At 38.2% G+C, this 24,284-nt stretch overlaps 1 protein-coding gene across 2 annotated transcripts; it reads right to left on the bottom strand.

Annotated features, from left to right (window-relative positions):
• Positions 1 to 1,948: 1,948 nt before the first annotated feature.
• Dgke (diacylglycerol kinase epsilon) lies at positions 1,949 to 23,949 on the bottom strand. 2 transcript variants are annotated; one of them, XM_047546660.1, is made up of 12 exons: positions 23,826 to 23,949; positions 22,923 to 23,408; positions 14,952 to 15,111; positions 12,652 to 12,771; positions 10,668 to 10,811; positions 10,138 to 10,295; positions 9,751 to 9,802; positions 8,381 to 8,494; positions 6,311 to 6,382; positions 3,069 to 3,196; positions 2,730 to 2,841; positions 1,949 to 2,378 (listed from the first exon to the last, which is right to left on the bottom strand). In XM_047546660.1, the coding sequence occupies exons 2-12, from the start codon at positions 23,384 to 23,386 to the stop codon at positions 2,199 to 2,201; spliced, it is 1,704 nt and encodes a 567-aa protein (XP_047402616.1). In that variant the 5' UTR covers positions 23,387 to 23,408; positions 23,826 to 23,949; the 3' UTR covers positions 1,949 to 2,198. The 2 variants fall into 2 exon arrangements, with proteins under 2 accessions (XP_047402616.1, XP_047402617.1); XM_047546661.1 differs by having other exon boundaries at positions 22,923 to 23,404; positions 23,826 to 23,920.
• Between the last annotated feature and the right edge of the window lie 335 nt (positions 23,950 to 24,284).

Genomic DNA, 24,284 nt, shown 5'->3' with positions numbered 1-24,284 from the left:
TAGAACTTAGCATCACATGAGGACATCTGGAAGAGGTTAATTTGGCAATGTAAAAGTATTTTATATAACATACTGATTACTGTATACATAACCAAGTTGTTCTCTCAAAACGTGTGTGGTCTGGGCCTGAGGTGACTCAAATTAAAGTTTATGATTCATATGGGTCATAACAGAGCCTTGTTGGGAGCTAATAGGATTTTGGGGGATACATTCTAGTTTTTCTGAAATTAATGTCATGAAAGACCAGCAAGCCCACAAAGAGGCTATTTGTCAGAAAAACACCAGACTGGAGGCCCACTGGGTGTGCCTAACTGCAGACCCTTAGGGTTGGGCTGGCTACAATGGCAGAAGAGCACCCTCTAATGGGCAGTCATGGAACTGCCCCTCAATAAGTTTTTGGCATTGAGGGACAAACAGCAATGAAATCACTGCCTGTAGTTACCCAAAAGTAGTTTGCCAGTGCTTTTCATGCCCATGGAGGCATGAGAACATTTAAAAGGTAATATTTCTGGGAGGAGAATTAAATTAGGATTTTATCACATATCTTTTTTATTTTTGGTACTGGGGATTGAACCCAGGGTTACTTTACCACTGAGCTACATCTTCAGTCCCGTTTTAAAATTTTGAGATAGGGTCTCACTAAGTTGCTGAGGTTGGCCTTGAATTTGTGATCCTCCTGTTCAGCCTCCTAATTCTCTGGGATTACAGGTGTATGCCACTGCACCTGACTTTGGATTTTAATCTAATTATAACTAGGAGAATTTATGCAACCAATTTAACTTCTTAAATAAAACTATATAATACAGTATAAACATTAAACACAAGTATCACACAACACGGTAAATAATAAATAAGTTAAAATATATATATATATGTCTTATTTTAAAATAAATAGAAAATAAACATTTTAGCAGAGGTTTCTGTCCACTCACCTTCCCAAGAGGAAATTCTTTAAGAGTTTTAAATATAAAAGACTACTGTGTTTCAAAAATCCTATAAAGACCACTGAATATTGAAAACATGAATCAGTCTTGAACTTCTTTTGAGCAATTAATCTGACTGGAAAGTTTCTTTTAGCCGTTTTCTTTTTTTGAATTGTTGGAACCTGTAACTTTTAATCCAAAATGCTCTAAATCTTTTTTTTTTTTTGCGGTACTGGGGATCGAACTCAGGGCCTTGTGCTTTCGAGGCAAGCACTCTACCAGCTGAGCTATCTCCCCAGCCCTTCTAAATCTTATTCTAGATTAATTCACCTATCTGGTTCTCTTGATATAAAAAAAAAAAATCCTTGGATTGGTGGGTATAGCTCAGTGGTAGAGAGCTTGCCTAGAATCCGTGGGCACTTGGGTTTAATCCCCAGCATTGCAAAACAAAAACAAAAATAAAATGAAAAAAATCCTGAACTTTGGCTCAACCTGGTCATTGACAGGCTTAATATCAAATAATAAACAGTATCTAGAGGTCTAAAAATGAACATACAATAAAAATCATAACACTTTAAGTGAGTTTTAAGTATTGTCTTTCTTTTCCATTTTTCCTTAAATTTAAGAGTTTCCAGGAAATTAATAAATAGTTTGGATCCTTCTGGCTCGGGGTGCAGGAAATCTGAAGAGGCATGCTGTAGGAGATTGCTCAGCATTAATCATGCCAGTTTGACACAAACCATTTCCGTTCAAAACAGCAAGTTAATTTTTAAAATGATATGGTGTCACCACATTGAAAATTAAGATGGAAATAGTCTTTCCACCCACATCCTGTCCATCAAATGTTTTATTTAAGAATAAGGAATGAGAGTGCATATTTCAGAGTAAGGTTTACTCTCAAAACACACAGTCATAAAAAACATTTCATCTTCATGTAATCTTTAGTGATTTTTTCCAAAGTTAGTAATACATGGTCAAAGTATCTAGCTGAAAAAAGAACTGGAAGATGGCTGTTTTGGGAATGCTATTTACATAAATGTCATCCCATTAAAATACCGTATTTTTTTTTTTTTTTGCAGTGCTTGGGATTGAACCTAGGGCCTGCGTTAGGCTAATGCTGTACCACAGACCTAGAGTCCAGCCCTTACAAGTGTACCCATTTATACTATGAGTGAAATTAAGACTGAATAGCTGATAGAGAATTTCTGCTTTTGGATAAACACGCATCTACATGCTTGTGCAGATGCTATACTAAGTTTTCATTTTCTCATTTGTCTACTCCGTTTCCTTTATGTCCTCTTGATCTGAAGCACTAGAGATGTCATCATCTGTCTGTTCTCCAGAGAAATACAGCACTGAAGCATGCGTCTTGTGAGTTATGGTGACAGTGCAGGGCCCCTGGGCCCACGGCTCCCCATCTACCTGCATCGGCATCATCGAACACTTCAGAATCAGCTGAAATTAGGAAATGAATAATTAGAATTAAGTCAGTCCCAAGAAGTTCAGAAAGATCTTCCTTACTAATACCACCTATGGTCCCTTAACCCTTCTGTATCTCATTTCTAGAAAACTAAACTGAATATATCTTTATTCATGGATTGTTCAGGGATTCATTTTCAGGGAATGCTTTATTTCTTCGACTGGATTAAGGGCCATGTTTCCTGTTTCCTTCCCACCCACTCAAGTCTCTGGAGTAAGGTTACCAACAGCCTGGGCCATAAACCTGTTTACAGAAAACAACAGCATGCACACTTTCTTCAACTGACTAATGGCCTGGAAACAGTCTGACAGCACTATTTTACCTACCCGAACTGTATGTGCTTGTCCTATTCGAAAAGGGTTTGCCAGTTTCACTTGAATCTGAGCACAGTGGAAAGACCCATACACTCCAACGACTTCCAGTAAACCGTCATCATGCCTGACAATGGAAGAGGGAAATATGGATCACATGATACAATGCAATAAAATCAGCCAAGGAAGGGCAGTTACTTTCTAATAAAAGTGGGGCCTCCAGCTTTTTAAATGTTTGTGTTAGTGAGGCATGCAAAAGAGAAAATCTGAAAAAAGAAAATGTGAAAGTCTATAAAGAATAATAGAATGTTTTAAAGAAAATGGTGATGTAAAATAGACTGTGCAAACACATACCTGGCTAGGGGGTAAGTCTCATCTCCCATCCCTTCCCACAGTCTGCAGCCACCACCCCAGTAGCCGATGTTCAGAACGATGATACCTTCCAAATTAGGCAGCTGTACTTGCTCACCATCCAGTTCTAGCTTTAAAGAAATAAGAGTAGTTAGTCACCACAGGGCACATGACTTCCACACACACCCACCTGGAATCACACAGAAGATGTGAAAGATGCAGGTGTAGAAGACTACCTCCTACTTCTCACAGAGATGGTCTGGGCTTTCCCACCTCCTCAGTGAAACTATTTTTTTTTTTTTTTGCAGTGCTGGGGATTGAACCCAGGGCCTTGTGCTTGCAAGGCAAGCATTCTACCAATTAAGCTATATCCCCAACCCGAAACTATTTTTTTTTTTTGAAACTGTTTTTTAAGTTTATCTTGAGACAGGGTCTCACTAAATTGCCCAGGCTGGCCTCAAGCTTGTAATCCTTCTGCCTCAACCTTCAGAATAGTAGTGGAATTGTTTTTAATCAAGACATTAGTAATGTCCTTTTTGTTAAATTCCATCATTCTTTTCAGGCCTTGTCTAACTCACAGCTTACCTTTGACCTGACACTGGTGAAGACTCCCTCCCACCTGAAAACTCTCCTCTGCTTGCTGGGGACCACAGACTCTACCTCTGTGGCCTCATGTTCCTTCTCAGCCACTCCAGAGAGGTTCCCATCCTGCCTCTAGTTGATGGCATTCCTCCTGGTTGCACACTAGTCCCCTTCTCTTCTCATGCCGCAAGCTCTGGGGGCAGTCTTAGCCACCTCTGTGTTGACAGTTCTACTTCACTGGCACTGGAAAGCAAGCTGGGCTAGATCCCCATGTTCAACCACCTACAAAACATTTTTACTGGGTTGGGGTTGTGGCTTAGTGCACATCCCTATCCCTTTTTGTTTTTCTAGACAGGGTCTCACTAATTTGCTTAGGGCCTTGGTAAGTTGCTGAGGCTGCCCTTGAATTTGTGATCCTTCTGCCTCAGCCTCCCAAGCTGCTGGGATTACAGAGGCGTGCATCACTGCACCTGGTTGGTGCTACTTTTCTATCATTTGGGACAGTACCTTAGTGCAAAACCATCATCTCCTTCCCTGACTGTTCCTAACTTTTTATTACTAGCTTTACTCCTCTCCTATGCACCCCTCACAGAGCAGCTGGATTAACACTTAAAGTGCACCTCATCCCCTGGTTACAGTCCTTCAGTGGCTTGACTCTATGTTCATGACAAAATCTAAGTTCCTACTAATAGGTCAATACAACCCTCTGTGACTTGGTTTCTGTCCACCTCTCCATCCTTATCTTTTTTCTTTTTTAATTGTAGATGGACACATACGTTTATTTTCTTTATGTGGTGCTGAGGATGGGACCCAGTGCCTCTCACATGCGAGACAAGCATGATCCCACTGCAGCCCCCATCCTTAGCTTCTGCTACTATGCTTCTGTTTGAATGCTAACATACCATGTTCTCCCTTGACTTTTGGGCCATGTTCTCATGCTGTTCCTACCCTACATCTTCTCCACCTTCTTCACTTAGCTAACTCTTAATTTTTAGATTTCAGCTTGTTATTTCTTCTTGAAAGAGTTCCTTGTTACTGTCACTTTCCCTAGACAAGTCTCTGAAGACCCCTACTTGTGTAAGACCACATACTTTTTTATATTACATCTCAAATTATGTTGCAATGTGGTTTAAGCATCTTTCTTTTCCCTGGGCTATAAGCTTAGAGTAAGGGATTTGTTGTTGCATCTCTAGTACCTAGGATAGTACCTGGCATTTTGTAGGTGGCTTCACAAACATCTCTGTACAAATTAAACATCAGACAACAAAATAAAGTGCTGTCTTATATGCTCTACCAATATTATCAAAGCCCAGAAAGGAAATATAATAAGTAGCATGAGACTTTTATTTTTTGGTACTGGGGAGTGAATCCAGAGGCACTCAACCACTGAGCCACATCCCTAGCCCTTTTCTGTATTTTATTTAGAGACAGGGTCTCACTGAGTTGCTTAGTACCTCGCTAAGTTGCTGAGGCTGGCTTTGAATTCATGATTCTCCTGCCTTGGCTTCCTGAGCTACTGGGATACATGAGACCTTCTTTATGGAGAATCTGGCTATTTTGTGTGGTGTGGCTCCCAGAGGCTCTAAGCAGACTGTTTGCTAATGGCACAGTTTGCCTTGGTTAATGTAAATTTGGCCTCTCACTTCCTGCTCACTTATCATCTCTTCCCATCTTACTTATTTTACTAGTTTCGGGTCTCTCCAATAGCATCTCTGTTATTGCTACAACCATTAGATTATTTTTGCAAGTGAGCAAGAAATATACACAAGGTTTGCAATCTCATGTTGTCAGGTATATTACAGCAATAATCAATCACTAGAATTCTATTTTTATTGTTTATACATTTTTGTTTTGGCAGTGGGGACTGAACCAGGGATTTGAGCATGCTAGGCAAGCACTCTATTACTGAGCTACATCTCTAGCCCTTACCATCACTCTTTTCTCCCTCTCTTTTTATGGTACTGGGTGCTGTACCTCTCAGCTACATCCCTAATTCCTTTTATTTATTTATTTATTTTTAATTTTTTATTTTTTTGCAGTACTGGGGATCGAACTCGGCCTTGTGCTTGCAAGGCGAGCACTCTACCAGCTGAGCTATCTCCCCAGCCCTAATTCCTTTTATTTTGAGACAAGGTCTAAGTTGCCCAGACTGGCCTCAAATTTGCAATTCTCCTGCCTCAGTCTCCTGAGTAGCTGGGATTAGAGGAATGTGCCACTATGTTCAGTTTTATTTTGTTTTGGTATATAAGAGAGATCTCATAAAAGCAATATGAATTGAACTATGGATTTAAACTACTTCTGAACATTCAGGATAAATTAGGCACTATAGTAGATAATTTAAATTGTGAATCATTTAGCCTATCAGTTAAACAGATTCTGGTGTTAGATAAACCTGGGTTCCAAACCTCACTACCGATGCCTGGGAGCACCAACTGTATGAAAATAAGCAAATTACTTAAGTTCAGCTTTTTCTTCTGCATAATAGGAATATACTACAACTTGCCTTATAGTCTGTGGTAACAATTTAGCAAAGTGCTTGGCATACAAATACCCCATATATGTTAGCAAAGGAACTTAAAAGAAAACTCAGCATTTCTATTAAAAAAAAAATCTTCATAATCCTGAAAACATCTAAAACTTTGGAAAAGGTGTTTGTGGCTTACCTCAACTTTTTTATTCAAATCTTTACATTCTTGCACTAAACAATCTTTGGTTCCATAGAATAAATACACAGCCTATGAAAAATGAACAAAAATATGACATTAAAACAAATCTCACAAGTCCTGCAAATGTTAAGAAAAAGACACTGTACCAAAGTTCCCCTCTCTGCCTTGTTGAACAGTGTTTTCTTGGAGTAGACTGAACACTGAAGGACAAAAGGGCACCCCAAAGGGATGCTTTTGGTATGCAATTCCCTTTTAGCAGCCTTTTCATTCTATTATGCTACTCTTGGTTTAAGAGTTCTAGGTGAGTTCTAGGTGAGAGCATGCCTATAGTCTCAGCAGCGTGGGAGGCTGAGGGAGGAGGAACATAAGCAACTTATCGGGTCCTAGCCACTCGGTGAGATACTGTCTCAAAATAAAAAGTAAAAAGGGTTGGGGGTGTGGTTCAGTGGTAGAGTGTCCCTAAGTTCAATCCCTGGTAAGGAAAAAAAAAAAAAAAAAAAAAAAAAGAAATAAGAACAATAGCCCCAGTTTAGGATGAGTCCCATGGTCTCTCTTCCTAGGCACACTGCTCATTCTTCAGAAACTCAAGTATGGCCTTTGCATCTGAGCTTCCTTGGAAACTTTCCCACCTCTCTCTTTCCTAGACAATTCTGACATTGATGTTGACAGCATATTATACTGTCATTTAAAAAATTTGTTCCCTGTGAGCATTATCTCCCCAAATGGACTACACACTGTTTGAGGTCAAGATTCCAATTATACAATATTTATTAAATTATGCATTTTCTGAAAACTGAAAAGAGTTGAACTGTGGAACAACAGAGGAAATGTTCATCTCTCTTTTTAGAAGGTGACAATAAAGGCCATTACTTTTTTTTTTTGGTGGTACTAGGGATTGAACCCAGAGTACTCTTATCACTGAGTTACAGCTGTTGCCCTTATAAGTTTTTTGAGACAGGGTCTTGTTAAAGTTTCCCAGACTGGCCTTGAACTTGTGATCCTCCTGTCTCGGCCTCCAGAGTAGCTGGGATTATGGGTTATTACTTTAAAATTAAGTCTGACTTTCAGAAGGAATGTGAGGTAGGGGTGGTTTGTGTTTAAATGATGCTTTTCTCCTGATTTATCCCAAACCTGCACTTTATAAAAAAAATATTATATTAAAATTGGGAAATTCTACCTTTTCCATATACTCCAGATTACTTAAGGAAAATGCAGATAAACTTAGCAAACATTTAATGATCCATTTTGAATACAGAAATACTGAATACAGAAAGGTTTAGAGAAGTACAGAAATGTTATCAATTATATAAATAGCAATATTTACTATTTTAGTAACTATGTTAATAAAAGGGAATATTACAAATGAAAAAAAGGGAACTATTTTAAAATTTGAAATATTTGTAAAATAGGACCAGGAATACAACCTTTTCGTTTTACTTTTTGAGACAGGGTCTTGCTAAGTTGCTGAGGCTGCCCTTGAACTTGGGCTCTTCCTGCCTCAGCCTCCTGAGTCACAGAGATTACAGGTGTACGCCACCTGCACCTGGTTGTATTTATTTTTCACATCCTTTTGTTCAATCATTGAAGTCATTTAAAAAAATTCTGGAAACAAAATTTCCATTGAAGGAACTGACTGTGCCAGAAACCGGAGTGATAACCTTAGCTAAGAGCCACAGTAAACAAGTGTTCTCTTCCTTGCCTCATCTCCCTTATGTAGTTTTCCAAGCCAATGGTTTTCCATTTTTTCATTAATGACTTAACCAGAATTTTACTCTGCCTAAAACTGCCTTTCCAAGTTCAGTTACCATTTATGTAAGTTATCATATATTAAGTTTCCACCTAAACAAAATATATTGAAAAACATTACAACTTTGAATTTTCAAAAATCTGTTCCAGTTAATAAAATACATTTAAAAATCGACAGTTCAACATAATAGAGCAGGTAAATGTTTCCATAAGTTAGTTCAATTAGAATCTAAGAGATCTAAAAGTGTTAAATATAATTGAACTATTGATTTTTACTGTACCTTCAGTGATAAGCAGGAAATGTTATTTTATCCAACACACCTTATTAAGAATTCTGCTAGAAAACAGAGATGGTGCCTTCTCACGATGAGCATGAAAATTGAGCGCCATGAGAGCATCAGGTCCAATAGAAAAATAGTTGTTCATTGTGAATTCCTGTGAGAAAGGGTAAAGATGAGCAACAGACTGCTTCCGACAAGCTGGGGTCATACTTAGATATGTAAATCTTGTCTTTTGTTTTTTTTGAAAATTGAGTACTTTCTGTTTTTATTTTTCACAGAGTTATTTTATATTCTCTGGTAAAGTTACCAGAAACGAACTTCAGTTCTAGGCTGGTAACTATGCATATGAATTCCACTTTCTGTTTAGTACGCCACACTCATACCGCAGCCATCTAGAAAGGCTCTGTTTTATGCACCCCAGGTTTCACTTCAACGATCCCAATGTATTTGCTTCATATGTCCTTTGCATCTCTGAGGCTCTGTTTCTATCACTCTCAATCAGGCTATCAGTACTCTTAGTTTATCTTATTTCCTGACCCAGCCTGGACTCCTCAATCTGTGTCTAGCTCTGTTCTTGTTCCTAAGTAACAAGCCCAAAACTTCCAACTTCAACATTCCACGGCTATTTGGGTTGATATACCCCAAGTGTAATTCATTTTCTTTCTACCCAATTCAGAAACTTCCTATTTTTCTTATCTTGGTTAATGTCATTTCCATATATCGAATCGTAAAAATCAGAACTCTAGTAGTAATATGCATTTTCTCTCTTCCTTCTTATACCAATCAATTGCCAAGGTTTGATCAATTCCAACTTTAAAATGTCTCTGAATTGTCCTCATCCTAAGATTCTCCTGGTTTCTGTTCTCATGCAGGCTTCTAAGTTATTTTCATACAATCTCCAGAATATTTTTTTAAAATATAGATTTGGGTTGTTGGGACTGTAGCTCAGTGGAAGAGTGTTTGCTTAGTATGAGCAAGGTCCTGGGTTTGAGCCCCAGCACTGCAAATAAAAACAAAAACACAAATCTGTTATCTCTGTACTATTTGCTATTTGCTAACCATGCCTCACATTGTTATCTGTTCCCTCTGTGGAAAGTCCTTTGTTCCTTTCTCTGTTTGATCTAAACTGTATTTACCTTTTAAGGACCAACTCCCACATCACTTCCTCTGTAATTTTGTCAGCCTTATCTGCTGGTGCCAAACGAGGTATGCCTGCACCCTGTTCTCTCCCATAGCACTTTTTACAGTCTAGTCAGTGAGGTGGGCACATGGGTTTCTCTTCTTTCCATAACTGGTTCCCTCCAGATAAGCACCAGGCCTCTGTATCCTACTAGAGTGCTGAGACTCATGCAATGTGGACACTCCATGTCTGTTTGCTAAAACTTTACAACAGAAGCACTAAAAATATACCTTGGGTTTCCTTAAGTTGTAGTATCCTTTATTTGTTATCTGAACTTTCCATCTAAAAAAATAGAAGTAGAAAAAAAAATCAGAACTTTTAAACCAAAAAACCAGTACTTTGATTGCCTGATAGATGAGATTTTACTATTAAAATAGCATTTGAGAAAGTAACCACATCTAAATAAGAATGCAAATTTTGAGAAAGTACTCAGCATAATTTGACTTTGGACCTTACATAGAAACAAAGATATCAGTATCTACTTATAAGTACAACTAATATAGTTCTTTACATTTAAATTACACTTAACTTCATGGTTACACAAGTCTTCATTTACAAACCAAATATTATTCCCAAAGCTCAAGAAATAATACACTTTTTGGCAAAGCATAACTTACCGATCTAGTTTGATTCCATCTGCTTCCATTACATTTCTTAGGACCTGTGCAACTGGGATTTCTCCAGCATAACCTGTACCCCAACCCAGTGTATTGGACAGATCATTGCCTGTCCCAAGAGGCAAGACTGCAACCTGTGGAATGTATTTTTCTTGTCCCTAGAACATGGAAGATATACTTCAGATTTTCTCTTTAAATGATGTGTTACATAATAATATTTCATAAAATTTGAAGACCAAAGCAATAAAGATACAAATATAACAACTCTAGGTCGCACTGTTATCACAATATCTCATTCTTATTCCTGCCATTTGAATTGGCAATGTCTTTTAATATTTAACCTACATAATTAAAAAAATACTGTATAATTTATCTTAGAAGTGCTTTTGTAGCAGTGATTTGTTTTTTCTTTCTTTTTCTTTTGCTTTGGTGCTGGGGATGGAACCCAGGGCCTTGCACATACTAGGCAAGCGCTCTACCATTGAGCTACATCCCAAGACACCATTATAGCAGTTCTTAAAGATGAATACCTTAATCTTCATTTCATCAACTGCATCCAGGACCCAGCCCACAGTCCCATCTCCTCCACAAACAAGCACTCGAGTTGAGTAATAGGGAAGAAGAGTACAAAGTTGTAGGGCTTTGATAGGAGGAGTTTTAGTTACATCAAAAACCTAGGAATGAAAGAACAAGAAAAAAATTATTTTTATCCAATACTGTCCTTCTCATCTGAGAGATGATTTCCCTGTAGATAAGTAGAAACATGGTTAAATAATACTGGCTGCTCTGTATTTATCTTTAATAATATGTCAGGTACCAAGTCAGGCACTTTACATATTCACTGTGGCTTATGCTCCACACTGACAAAGTAGAAGTTCATCTTATTCTACTGGCCAGGAAACTGAGGCACACAGGAAGGATAAATCTCTTGCCTATGAATCTGTAGATAAATAAATGCTTGCGTCTATTTATGATATCACATTGCCTAGTTTCCATTCATATGAAACCACAACCACAATGTTCTGTGTTTACCTTCAACCAGTGTTTCATATTTCTTTATTTCTACTTTTTTTGTGTGTGTGGTTTTGGGGGTGGAACTGAGGGCCTCAAATGTTCTGGGCAAGTGCTCTACTACTGAGCTACACTCTAAGCCAAATATGTGCATGCATGTGTGTACAAAGATTATCACTAATGCAAGTTCCTACAGATGTCTGGAAAATAATTGTGCAAAATACACAAAGTAATATAATAATGCAAGGACCCTTGATATTCATAAATCTGTAAATGATTCTAGGAAAATATCTCAGGAGATGAAAAGGCCCTGGGTATAGATGTTGTCTGTGGTGTTACTTGTAATAGTACAACCCTGGGGATAATCTCAACCTCCAATATCTGGGTATATAGATTATGATGTATCTGTTCAATATTTTAGTCATCGGGTATACAATTATGGGGACTATGTTGCAATAAGGAAAAACATTTAAACCAGGAAGAAAATGGAATGCAAATCTGTACCTATGATTGTTATAGTATTTTTTTTTTTTTTTGGGTGCTGGGGATCGAACCCAGGGCCTTGTGCTTACAAGGCAAGCACTCTACCGACTGAGCTATCTCCCCAGCCCCTTGTTATAGTATTTTTAACAGGTAGATGATGCATAGATAATGGAAAGAATGTAGACAATGAGCACTGATGTAATTATGCAGAGAAATTGAAGGTGATTTTTCTCTTTCCTGTTTTAAATACTTTTAAGTTGTATAATATTGAAAGTGAAATATAATAGGTTGTTTAATTTTCTAAAGCAAAAGTTGTCGGTATGTGGTACAATCTTAATGGCATGACCCTTTTTTTTTTTTAACTTATTTTTAAAAATGAAGTTATAATTTACATATCATAAAATTCACCTAAACAAGTCTATCATTTTTAGTATCATTTATTGAGTTGTGCAACTGCCCCTATAATCCAGTTTAGAAATCTGTTGCTTTAATAAGATCCCTCAGTCTCTCTTCATTTCCAGCCTTAGCCTCAGGCCAAGGACAATCTCTGTCTCTACTGATTTGCCTTTTCTGGACAGGTCAAAAAAATAAAATTGTTAATATGTGGTTGCCTGAGTCTGGCTTCTTTCACTTAGCATAATGTTTTTTGAAGCTTATTTACTGTAATAGATTATTCCTTTGTATCACTGAAGAGTATTCTATTTTATTTGAGGGCACACGTTTTGTGCGTCTGCTCACCGACTGACAGACAGTTGAACTGCTTCATTTAATGTACTAGGAACATTTGCACACAAGTTTTTAGGGGATATGTTTTCATTTCCCTTGGGTAGATTTATTGGAAGTGGAATTGTTACATGATATGGATTTTATTTTTCCATACATCTGAATGGTTTGATACTTTTATAATTATTATTCTACATGATTAGTGATATAAACATTAGTAACTGCTGAATTCAAGGGAAACTGAAAAGCTAAAAATACAAAGATTAATAAAGAAAGGAAGGTGATCTGTTTAATTACCTGGACTGGATTTAACAGGATCCTAAATTCTCCCAATAGTCCTTCTCCCATGTTAGTTCCACTACGAGAGTTGGCCAGGATTATTACTGGGGTCCACTGTTTTCCAAACTTAGAGGCTAGCTAAAAATATTAAAATGAGTAAAAAGAGTTTAGAATCTCAACAATGACAAATATAACATTTTTCATTCCTTGATAACAATGGTGCTGTAATTTGCTGAAAAAACAATGATACCAGTACTATCATTACAGTATCAATAATTACTTATAATCAAGTAATTTTAAGAATGAAAGAGGACCTTGAGAGATTAGCCTTCCAACTTAATATAGAATTTTCCTCTGTGGTAAGTCATCCAGCACATGATCAGATATATTAGGAAGGAACTAACAAGCAGCCCATTCACTGTTAAAATAGTACCACGTTCTGGCTTAAACTGAGCTGAAAATCTGTCTCTCAACAACTTTCATCATTGTCTTTCAACAATTCATTCATCATTTTAATTTTGCTTCTAACGCTAGTAGAATCACCTATTCTTCCACACTGTTGTGCTTAACCATCTGAAGCACTGTACAGGTTGAATAGTCCTTTTCAGAAATGGCTGGAATCAGAAAATATTCTGCATATACATATGGGATAAGACCCAAGTGTAAACATGAAATTTTTGTTTCACATACATCTCTTACACAATAGCACAAAGGTAATTTTTACACAATGTTTTTAGTGTGCCTACATTTTGATCACAACCCACCAAGTTTAGAAGCTTCTATTTGTGGTATCATGTTGGCACTCATAACATTTTGTATTTTGTATTTTTGGATTAGGGATGCTACACCACTGTAACACGAGTTTGTCTCTAGGCAATACATTTCAAATCCTTTCAACCATTCATTTAATGGATACTGATAATGATTTTTCTTTGATCTCTAGCTTAATTTTCCTTTTTTGGTTGTGTCCTAGTTGATTACATTTTTTTTTTTTTTAAATGGAGTACTTAGAAGTAGAAGTAGATTCAAAAATCCAGATTTGTAACAGTCAAGTCAAATAAAATTAGTCCTTTTTTAATCTAACCATTTCTTCTCTTTCTCTTTCCTTGTAGATGTCAACATTAATGAAGTTGTTCTGTGGTTTTTACTGTGATTCTTACACCTCTTATGATTTCAGATTAAATTCAGATAAGGGACTGTATACTTTTTAAAAAGTATATCATAACAACATTAAGGTTTAAAAAATTTAAAGTGCACTTTTCCTTGCAGGAATATTGACAAAGGTGACATTTAAGATGTAAATTCTTAACTTAAAAAAAGTACCATTTAATTGTAAAACAATACAGTTGAATTGCCATATTTGAGTAGAAAATATTATGTAAATTTTTATAAGTTTCTTTAAGAGCTACATAAAGACAGATATTTTTATACTAATTTTCATACATTCACATACATATATACTACAAATCCTTTACCAACAGCTTCAAATGTCTGGCATTATTTGTTGGAGCATCCAATGTGCAATATAAACTTGTACAGAGACATAATGTAAAGTTCCACATGGAAAATTCTTTTAGAACAAAGTGTGAGGAAAATCCGTGTTTTCTTTTCACTGACAGTAATGAATTTCAAATTTAGCTGTTCATCAGAATTACCTGAAGACCTTAAAAAATATGGATTTCTGGGTTTTACCTAGACTTATTAAATCACACATGGCAATGGAGGTGGACAAGGGAATCCTTTTTTTTGGGTAGAGCACTTTACCAAGTATATTCCCAGTTCTTACTTTTTCTTTTGAGACTGGGTCTTGCTAAATTGCTTAGGGCCTTGATAAGTTGCTGAAACTGGACTTGAACTTGTGATCCTCCTGCTTTAGCCTCCTGAGTTGCTGGGATTACAGGCATGTGCCACTGTGCCTGGCTTTAGGAATCTAGTTTTAAAAAGCTTGATTCAAATGCAGTGATTTAGAAATCACTAGTACATTTCTGATCTCCCTCTAGGCATGGAAGAACTCAAGAGCCAAAATCTGTGACACATCTCTAGGAACTAGTAGGGTTCCATAATGGCATTTTATACCCCTTCTTGGTCTTGACCTTTTATTTTTTTCCCCACTTTTTTATAGGTGCATTATATTTGTACATAATGATGGGATTTTATTGTTACATTATCTGTATACAATACAATATAACAAAATAATATGGCTGATTATTTTATTTCTGGTTCTGATTCTTCTCACATATACAGAAATAACTATCTCAATACATTGACTCAAATAACTTTATAGAAATAGAAATAAAGAAAAAATAATCTCTAATTACCACTTCATAATCTGTTTTTTTGTCTTTACGCATCTGGTTAATGGAAGTTAAATAACTTGGTGGAATGATGATATTTTTGAATTCTCCAAAATCACACTTTTCATTCTTCAAGCTATTTTTCATGCACTCATCATGTACTGTTTTCTGACACCAAATACACCTGAGGGAAGGAAGAAACAAAGACATTAATTAATTTTAAAGTATAATCTTACTGAGCTACAAATCAGTTTGAAGAATAATTTGTCAAAAAATTTGAAGAATAATTTCATCACTATTGAATATAAAATCTGGCCATGTAAGATATTAACTATGCCTGCACTGTAAAAATAGAGTTATAAAGTTTGACTGTTACATGGTTATGAATAGAGTTATAACAATAGTTTTCAAACTGTGATCTGGAGCCCCAAGATCCTTTCAGGGCATCTATGATATGAAAACTGTTTTAATAATTATACTAAGAAATTATTTTATCCTCATTTTCTCAAAAGTGTAGAGTTGGGTTGGGGAGATAGCTCAGTTGGTAGAGTGCCTGCCTCGCAAGCACAAGGCCCTGGGTTCAATCCCCAGCACAGCAAAAAAAAAAAAGTGTAGTTTTCCAAAAGATATACAATGTGCTACAACAACAGACTGAATACAAACATTTTCATAAAAATACATTGTTGTCATTATTTTAAAAATAAACACATATTTTAGTGATTTCTTAATTCTAATTTATAACATGGTAAAAATGAATAGCTATAATCCACATAAACAAAAGTCAATCCAGAACAGCAACTATTATGTTAGTTATTTGTGCTTTTGAAATAGGTTCAAGAGGACTATAGTTTTTGTTGCCTAGATATGCCACTGACTGAGCTATAAAGACGTTCTCAGGTCTAACTTGGAAATTTAAACTTGTAAATGTAAGGAAAATAGTCAATTTCTTTTTGGCAACTGATACACAAGTTATGTTTGCTTTTGAAATACATACAGAACATGTGTATTCAGATTTGCCTCTGTGTTCAGTACTAATGTATGCCAACAGGCAGGCACCAATGCTGGTAAGGTCTCAGGTTTCTATTTTTAATCTGCTAAGCATTTAATCCATTCACAGATAAAGTAGATTGGGCTGGACAAAGGAGGCCACCAGAAAAGAATGGTTACAGTTAAATTAATAATAAAAAAGAGGGTAAACAATTTTCTGTCATATGTCAATTCTCTTGTATTCTATTTTAAGGGTGTCTTTTCCCTTTAGATGTTCGGATTTGTCAAACAATTACTGCTATTTACCCAAGAGTCCTATTGACTGCTAAAAACAGTTACATGCAATCTATAAAACTATAATAGATGGATACACAGCTAAAGTATGATACCCCTATCTATTGGTTTCTCATCAATTTAAAAATAGTAATATTTTTTGTTGATTTTCCCAAATCAACATCAATACACTCATTTGTGGGAGACAGGGTCAAATCTTACCATGAACTTTAAAACTGGGTAGGACAGAAACAATGATCTGCTAACTTCTGGGAATTCATAACTGCATGGGTAACCAGACATGCATGTGAGGATCACACAGTGAGCATCAGGCAGAGGGACACTTCTGAGGAGTGACGTGGCTTCCCACTCAGGAAGTGCTGCCCTAGTTATCAGAAAACCAGTGCTCAGGAGAACCAACGCAGAGCACTGCTCTAGCCCCCTCCCATGGGCTACATGATGGTGGCCTCAGGAAAGGGGATTGTGCTCTAAAAACAGGGTAGTATAATTCAAAGAAACTGGAAAGGTTACAAATATGTAAAATTTTTCATCTACATGAATGGTTTTGTTGTATATTAATCTAAAAAGAATGCCCACGGAATTATTTCATAATACTAGCTTATGCTTGAGAATTTATTTACAGAAAGGTATAAAATAAAAATTATCTACCCATATTCCTAATTCCTTTGACATACTTATTTTCAGTTTTACAATGCATATATATTTGTTTTATAGGTTAGGAACATGATATCTCTATCGATCAATCTATGGATACTGCTTTTCTTCTGTTGTATCATGAGTAATTTTATATGTTATTAAATATCTTTTAAAAACATGGTTTGTAAACGATATATAATATTAATGAATCATGAGGATATAACAATTTATTTAAACCCTTACCTGTTCTTTGAAGAACATTAGTTTGTTCTTGTAAGTATACACCATGTGCTGAACAACCTCAAACATAAATGGGATAATTTCCTTATAATCTAGAAGTTTCTGAATCAAAGGGCAAACGTTATCAAGGTTTTATTTGAAGGTCTCTCGTCACTAGGTGAAATTGAACTGTCTTTTGCTTTGTGAATTCATTTATGTCCTATATTCATCTTTCACTAGGTTTTATTTATTATTTTTTAGTACTTTTATTTTATTTATTTTTGTGTGGTGATAAGAATAGAACCTAGTGCCTCACGTGTGTCAGGCAAATGCTCTACCACTCTATCTTCCCAAGCCCCTTTTAACATTTTGAGACAGGGTCTTGCTAAAGTGCCCAGGCTGGGCTCAAATTTGTGATTCTCCTGCCTCAGGCTCCCAAGTTGTTGGGATATAGGTGTGTGCCACTGATCCAGGCTAATTTCCTCTTAAATTTACTTTTTTAAAGTACTTCTGTTGTTTTTCATTTTTATTTTATTTTTTTCTTTTCCCCTAGTAACTATTACAAAATGAAAACTGAGACACATAACACTGCATCAAGATAATCTCCTTATAAAAGAAAAAAAATCAATAAATGAGCTGGTTTGCTGTATGTATGCAAGGTCAAAAGGCAAAGCAGACTGACTTTCTCCCCACTAAACTGTCTTACAGATTTGTATTTGTCTTTGTAATTTGTTTAAATACTGTTATGCTTAAAATCTTTTACCATTTCCAAATTATATATTCATCTATAGCTATTTTCTCCCCAATAAGCACTTGTCCTAGCACAATTCATTTTCTAGTTCCACTGATTTGTCACATTTATCATTTACTAAATTCCAATTAATTTCAGAAAAGATTCTGTGGTTGTTATTGAAGTGCTGAGGATTGAACATAGGACCTGACACTTGCTTTGCTGAGCCTGGCTTTGAACTTGAAATCCTCTTGCCTCAGCCTCTTGTACCTTATTTTACCCTAGCCTGGATTTCAAAGCCAATGGGAAAAATACAACATTAATACTATCCTGGTATCTTAGTTTAAGCACAATGTCACTGGATAATTGCTTATGAGGTTATTTTTTTTTCCTCTTTTTACTTTGAAATTTTAAACTTTCAGAGAAATCAGAAGGATAGCAAAATGAACACCCACAGGCTCACCCTTCACTCTCATCCTTCCCCTCTCTCCTCCTTTTTGCAGTGATGGGGATGGAACAGAAGTCCTCTGGAATGCCAGGCAAGTGCTCTGTCACTGAGTCACACCCCTCAAATCCTGATTTAAGTCTTAACATTTTTCCTATGATTTGCTTTCTCTCTTTGAATACAAACTCGTACAATGCTGAATCATCTCAAAATACATTTCAAACATTGAAATTCCACTCTTCAATATTTCCACAAGTATTTCCTAAAAACAAGAATAACTTGTTTTTAAAATGTTTTACTCTTTTTTGCACTTGCCTAGCATTCACAAGGTCCTGGGTTCAATCCTCAGCACTGCAAAAAGAAAAGAAAAATTTAAAAAAGGTAAAATATTTTGCTTTTTAATTTTTTTTTACATTAAACACTGGTATGCCTAGCATTCTAACATTAAACATCTTACTGTTAATTGCTTTGAAACACTTCCATGCGTCCATTGATTCTCCTATTTTTGGTGCATTTCAAATAAATGGCAAATATAACAATACCTCCTAAATAACTCAGCCAGTAGGTTTATCATTTTCTAGAGTTAATTATTTGTTTATAGGTTTTTCTTTTTTTAAAAAAAATTTTTTTTAGTTGTAAGTGGACACAGTATATTTTTATGTGTTTGTTTTTATGTGGTGCTGAGGATTAAACCCAGTGCCTCACATGTGTGAGGCAAGTGCTCTACCACTGAGCTATAGCCCTAGTCCAGGTATTTCTCTTTTGATATAAAATTTATATACAACGAAATGTACAAAATAGCTACATTTACTAAAATTGGAGAAATGTACACTTTCATACTAAAGCCCATATCAAGACACAGAACATTATATACACTATTCCTTCATAAGAAAATATGGAATGTTTTACAAATTTGCATTATTTTTGTTCAGGAGTATAACTGCTTTACTTCTGTTAAATCAAATTATTTTAGAGACACAGTTTTGTTATATTGCCCAAGCTGACCTTTATTTTTTTTGGTGGTACCAGAGATCGAACTCAGGGTCACTCTGCCACTGAGCTATATCCCCAGCACTTTTAAAATTTACTTTGAAACAGGGTCTTGCTAAGTTACTGAGGCTGGCTTCTAACTTGCAGTCTTCTAGCCTCAGCCTCTCCTGTAGCTGGGACTTCAGGCAGAGCACCCACGCGGACCTCTAACTCATGGGTTCATGCCATCCTCCTGCCTCAACCTCTTGAGTGTCTGGGACTACAGACACACACCATGATGCCTTTGTTCTTTTTAAGTTTAGCAAGGAAAAAATTCTGCTGACAAAATTGTTTATTGCTTTCTTTAAAAATAGTTACTTGTTCCCAGTAGCTTTTTGGTATGCTGGAGGAGGCAGCTGCATTACACTTGAAGTTGTGATGGTCATTTATGAGACTCATACTAGAACAGGGTTTGGCAAACTATGTCTGCTATCTGATCTTGTGGATAAAGTTTTAATGGAACACAGCTATGCCTATTCATTTACATATGGTCCATTGCTGGTTTTGTACTAGGCAGAGTTAAGTAATTACAACAGACCAAATGCTTCCCAAAGCCTAAATTGTTTAGTTTTGGCTCCTTATGTATCGTAATATACATACACTCATCTGCTTTGTTTTGGTAGTACTGGGGATTGAACCATGGGGCGCTCTACCACCAAGCTATTTCTGGTCCTTTTTATTTTTTATTTTGAGATAGGAGATCCCTAAGTTGCCCAGGCTGAACTTGAACTTGTTAAGATTACAGGTGTGTACCACCGTATCCAGTTTCACCTCCGCCTTAGAAGATGGCTTGGTATCTTTTATTGTTTCAGATAATTAATGAAACAAAACACATACAAATAGAAACAGAAATATAAAATTTAAAATCAAAGCTGTGACTAAAGTGGGTGATGTAAGAGTCAGAAGCTTTGTTTTACTAATCATAGTATGTGGGAAGAGAAGAGAGAGAATAATGAAGAAAAAAAGCCTTATAAAAAAACCCACTAAGTTCCTTTTTTCTTGAGAGAGAATATTAAAGGGAACAAAGGTTTAGTTAATGAATACAACGAACACTTAAATATAACCTAATTCCCTAATTTGGTCAGAACTGAGAAGAACGAAAGGATAGAGAAGCAGTGATATTAAGAGACCAGGTGCAGACATACATTGTAGTGGTTGGGGTAGAGGCAGGAATACACGAAAAGAAAAAAAGTCTATAGGGAAAACAGATTCTAGCACAGTACTTGGCACAAAATAGATAAATAAATATGGATAAAGACTTAAAGGAGTATACATTAAAGGTCCTTTCACTTATTTTGCAGAGTTCAACAGGGCTGCAGGTTTAAAATCAGTCAGTACCTGTTATTACCCCCTTTCACATGATCAGTCTCAGCTCACCAGTTTCTCTAAGAATGTGATGCAGAAAGGAAAGCAGGCCCCTCCAAGGATGGATAAGATCCAGGGAGGGACCTGGTTTGTGTCTGAATGTTTTAATAGGGATGTTTGTTTCTCCTTCCAAAATCTCTCATTCCTACAGGTCACAGCGGACTGTAATCCTGCATAAAATTATTGGCTAAAATAAATCACTTGAGAACATTGTAGAATCCATACAACTTCAGGATACTGCTTTTTCCTTCTAAGAATAATACTTCCTAAATTACATAGAGACCATTTCTACCATGGGTGAGGGGTACAGCATTCTGTGAACAGACTGCTCGGTAAGCCTAGGAATAAGCTAATGAGAAGGAGATCTATTATTACAAACACTCACTGCACTCATTAGGGACACAAAATTAAGCACAGAGGCTCATGTTTTAAGAGCTACTCCCAGCGGCTTGGGAGGCTGAGGCAGAAGGATCATGAGTTCAAAGCCAGCCTCAGCAAAAGCCAGGTGCTAAGCAACTCGGTGAGACCCTGTCTCTAAATAAAATACAAAATAGGGCTGGGGATGTGGCTCAGTGGTCAAATGCCCCTCAGTTTAATTCCCGGTACCAAAACAAAACAAAAAAACTTAGTTGTGATTCTCCAACTTCAGAATTACCTGTAGGGGCTATTCAAACAAAGACTGCTGATCCCCAGCACAGGTTTCCAATTCAGTAGGTCTGGGTGGGGCTAGGGTTGCCAGATAAAAAACAGAAGATGTTCAGGTAAATGATAATTTCAGATAAACTACAATGTTTTTGGTATAATTCCCAAATATTACATTTTTGTCAAACCTGGCAATCTAGTATTTGCATTATAATAGATTTTGAAGTGATACTGATGCTGCTGGTTTAGGGACCTTACTTGAGAACCCTGAGATAAAGGATATGTCATAATCAAGAAGGAATAATTTGGGCTGGAGATATAGCTCAGGAGGTAGAGTGCTTGCCTCGCATGCACAATGACCTGGGTTCAACTCAGCACCAAAAAAAAAAAAAAAAAGGAAAAATTAGTGAAGCGGAAGTGCAGTAAATCAGGCGAGGGTTTGTAGAGGCAAAAACAGGAGATTTAATTTTGTGCACAGAGAATGGGAGGAAGCACAACAAAACTCATTTCACTGTGAAATTTATTTTAAGTCACTGGTAACTTGGCACTCACTGATTAGGACAAAAGACAGGATAGATAGAACAACATCTAAATTCTAAAGATACAAAATACAAATGAGCAATTAAAAAACTCTGAGGTTGTCTAAAATATATTATCTTGAAAATTTATTAAGTCTAAGTCTGATAATGTGTAAAATTATTTAGGGTAAGATTTAAAAACAGGTATTGCCATACCAGTGCTCATGCCAAAAAACAAAACGAAAAAAGTTTTCTACAAAAAATAAAAAAGTGGCTTATCCTATTTAGTCCCAGCTTTCTACTTCAGCTTGTAAGTATGTTCAGGGGCCTTTATACTATCAGAAATAAAAACCCATTACAATGAAGATGTCCAGACTTAAGGCTCATGAGAGGCTAGGTATCAGCATTCCTAATCCTGTTCTGGGGGTTAGAAATCCTTTGTAAGCCAGTCCTATTTACCTTTAATTTTCTCAACTGTGAAATAAGTTAAACAGATGACCTGCAAGGCACCACTCCCTTCTACCAATCTCAAACATGAGAAACTATACTTTCATATGTTTCAGACAATATTTAACAACACAAATGTTGTCCAGGTTGTATGTAAAGCCATTAAAATATTCTTGGCTTAATCAAGGTCATGTATCTAAGATACTACAGTCTTGAAAGACAATCTGTCAAGAGCAATTTTCATTTCAGTGTTGGTTTTTTAAAAAATGTATTTCACTACGGCATCAACAGCAAAAGATAGAGTGCTGCCTTGGAATGACACTTGTTATGCAAAACTGAGGATGACTCAGTTTTGTGACTGAAAGGAAAAAATGTGACCATACTTCACTTTACCTTATGCAAAATGGGGAAACATCCAGTGGTCAAGATGCAGGCAGCACTTAGAGACTTCTGGATGAAAGATAAGAGTCAAGTTTTATTACCTGAAAGGGCAGGCTGACAAAGGAGAGGAGGCGAGACACCTCATCTCAGTTAGTACTACTACAAAGGCTGTTTTCCACATCAGAGGTGTTTGTACTGAGCAGTTCGGGCGGGCCAGCTGCTGTGATTAAAGGAGGCCTCTACACACTCTCAAGAAAACCTACAGGACCCTCTGGCATGGACAGTTCCCACAAAGGCCATACCTGTAGTCGCAGAGCTTGGGCTGATTGCCGCACTGCTGCTTGCAAATCACACAGTAACTGCATAGGGGGACGTTGCCTCGGATCCAGTGGTGGGGCATGGCGTCCGAGGCCTTGCCCTCATTCTTGAGCATGATCTCCTTGCACTGGAAGCGTTTGTCGGCCTTCTTGAGGCAGCCCTCGTCCACTCGGAGCCCGCAGCAGTCGCAGAAGGCACCCTGCAGAATGTGCTGAGCGCACACGCAGCAGTAGGTGGGCTGGCTGAACAGGTCCGTGTCGCGCCACCCGTGCTTGCTCTTGCGGAAGATGTCCCGGCGGTGCAGTTGCCGGCGCGACCTCTGCAGGCTACACCAGAAGGTGATGAACACCGGCAGCAGCACCGAGCACAGCGTCCACAGGATCAGGTGCCCGTCTGCAAGTAGGCCCTCGGCGGGCGGGCCCGGCACCGGCCTTCTCTCCCCTTCCATCTTCTCCAAGGCCGGAGTCTGACTAGAAGAGAGCAGGCGGGGTCGGTGGGGGGTCGCCTTCCCCTCCCAGTCCTCGTCGGGCTTCTCCCGGGCGAAGGCGGGCTCGCCCGCCGGCCGCCGGCAGTCGCGTCCAGCCCTCTGCGCCCGGCCTGTTTCTGGAGTCGGAAGCCTGGCGCCGAGGACGCCTCACCTCGCCATGCCTAGCGCAGGCCAGGCTCCCCAGGGGGCGCGATACGCATTCACAGGTTCCCTTCACTGGCAAGCGGGGCTGCTGACCGCGTCGGTAACCGCCGGACCTGGCACCGCGCTCCCCTCGCACCCAGCCGTTCGGTGCCGGCGCGCGGCCTTCTTCAGGGCCCGGCCGACCCCACCGCCCTCGCCCCTCTCGCTAGGCTTCCGGAGACCCTCGCCTCCTCCCGTGCCATCCCCGGCCCCCTACCTCCAGCCCAGGACTCCGGTCGCTGTCCTGCGCTCGCGATGCCGGGGCAAACGCAGGGCCTCCAAGTGGGTAGGAGGCCGCGCGCCAAGCGCACCAGCGCTGCGGGCACGCACGCCGGCGGCGGCCCCGGCGCGGACTGGGCGGAGCCAGCGGCGGCGCGCCCCGAGACTGGGCGGGGCCAGAGCTGGGAGGCGGGGCGGAGGCTTGAGGTGGGTGGGGGAGGCGGATAGGCTTGAGAGCCACAGAAGAGGGCGGAGACCATGGTAGGGGCGGGGCAGCGCGGAATCGGGGCGTGGCTTAGGGGAAATGGGGCGGAGTTACAACGGGAGGCGTTAGGATGGGTGGTGTGCTACACATTGGTAATTACAGAAAACGTTAGTGTAAATTTTTTATGAATAATGACCTTCAACTTGCCCAACTTCTCATTGGCAGAAGTGAGAGCTGGCACTATTAGAATGG

This window comes from Sciurus carolinensis, chromosome 3 (assembly GCF_902686445.1).
Source record: "Sciurus carolinensis chromosome 3, mSciCar1.2, whole genome shotgun sequence".
Taxonomy (NCBI): Eukaryota; Metazoa; Chordata; class Mammalia; order Rodentia; family Sciuridae; genus Sciurus; species Sciurus carolinensis.
This window is presented reverse-complemented; position numbering and strand designations above follow the sequence as displayed.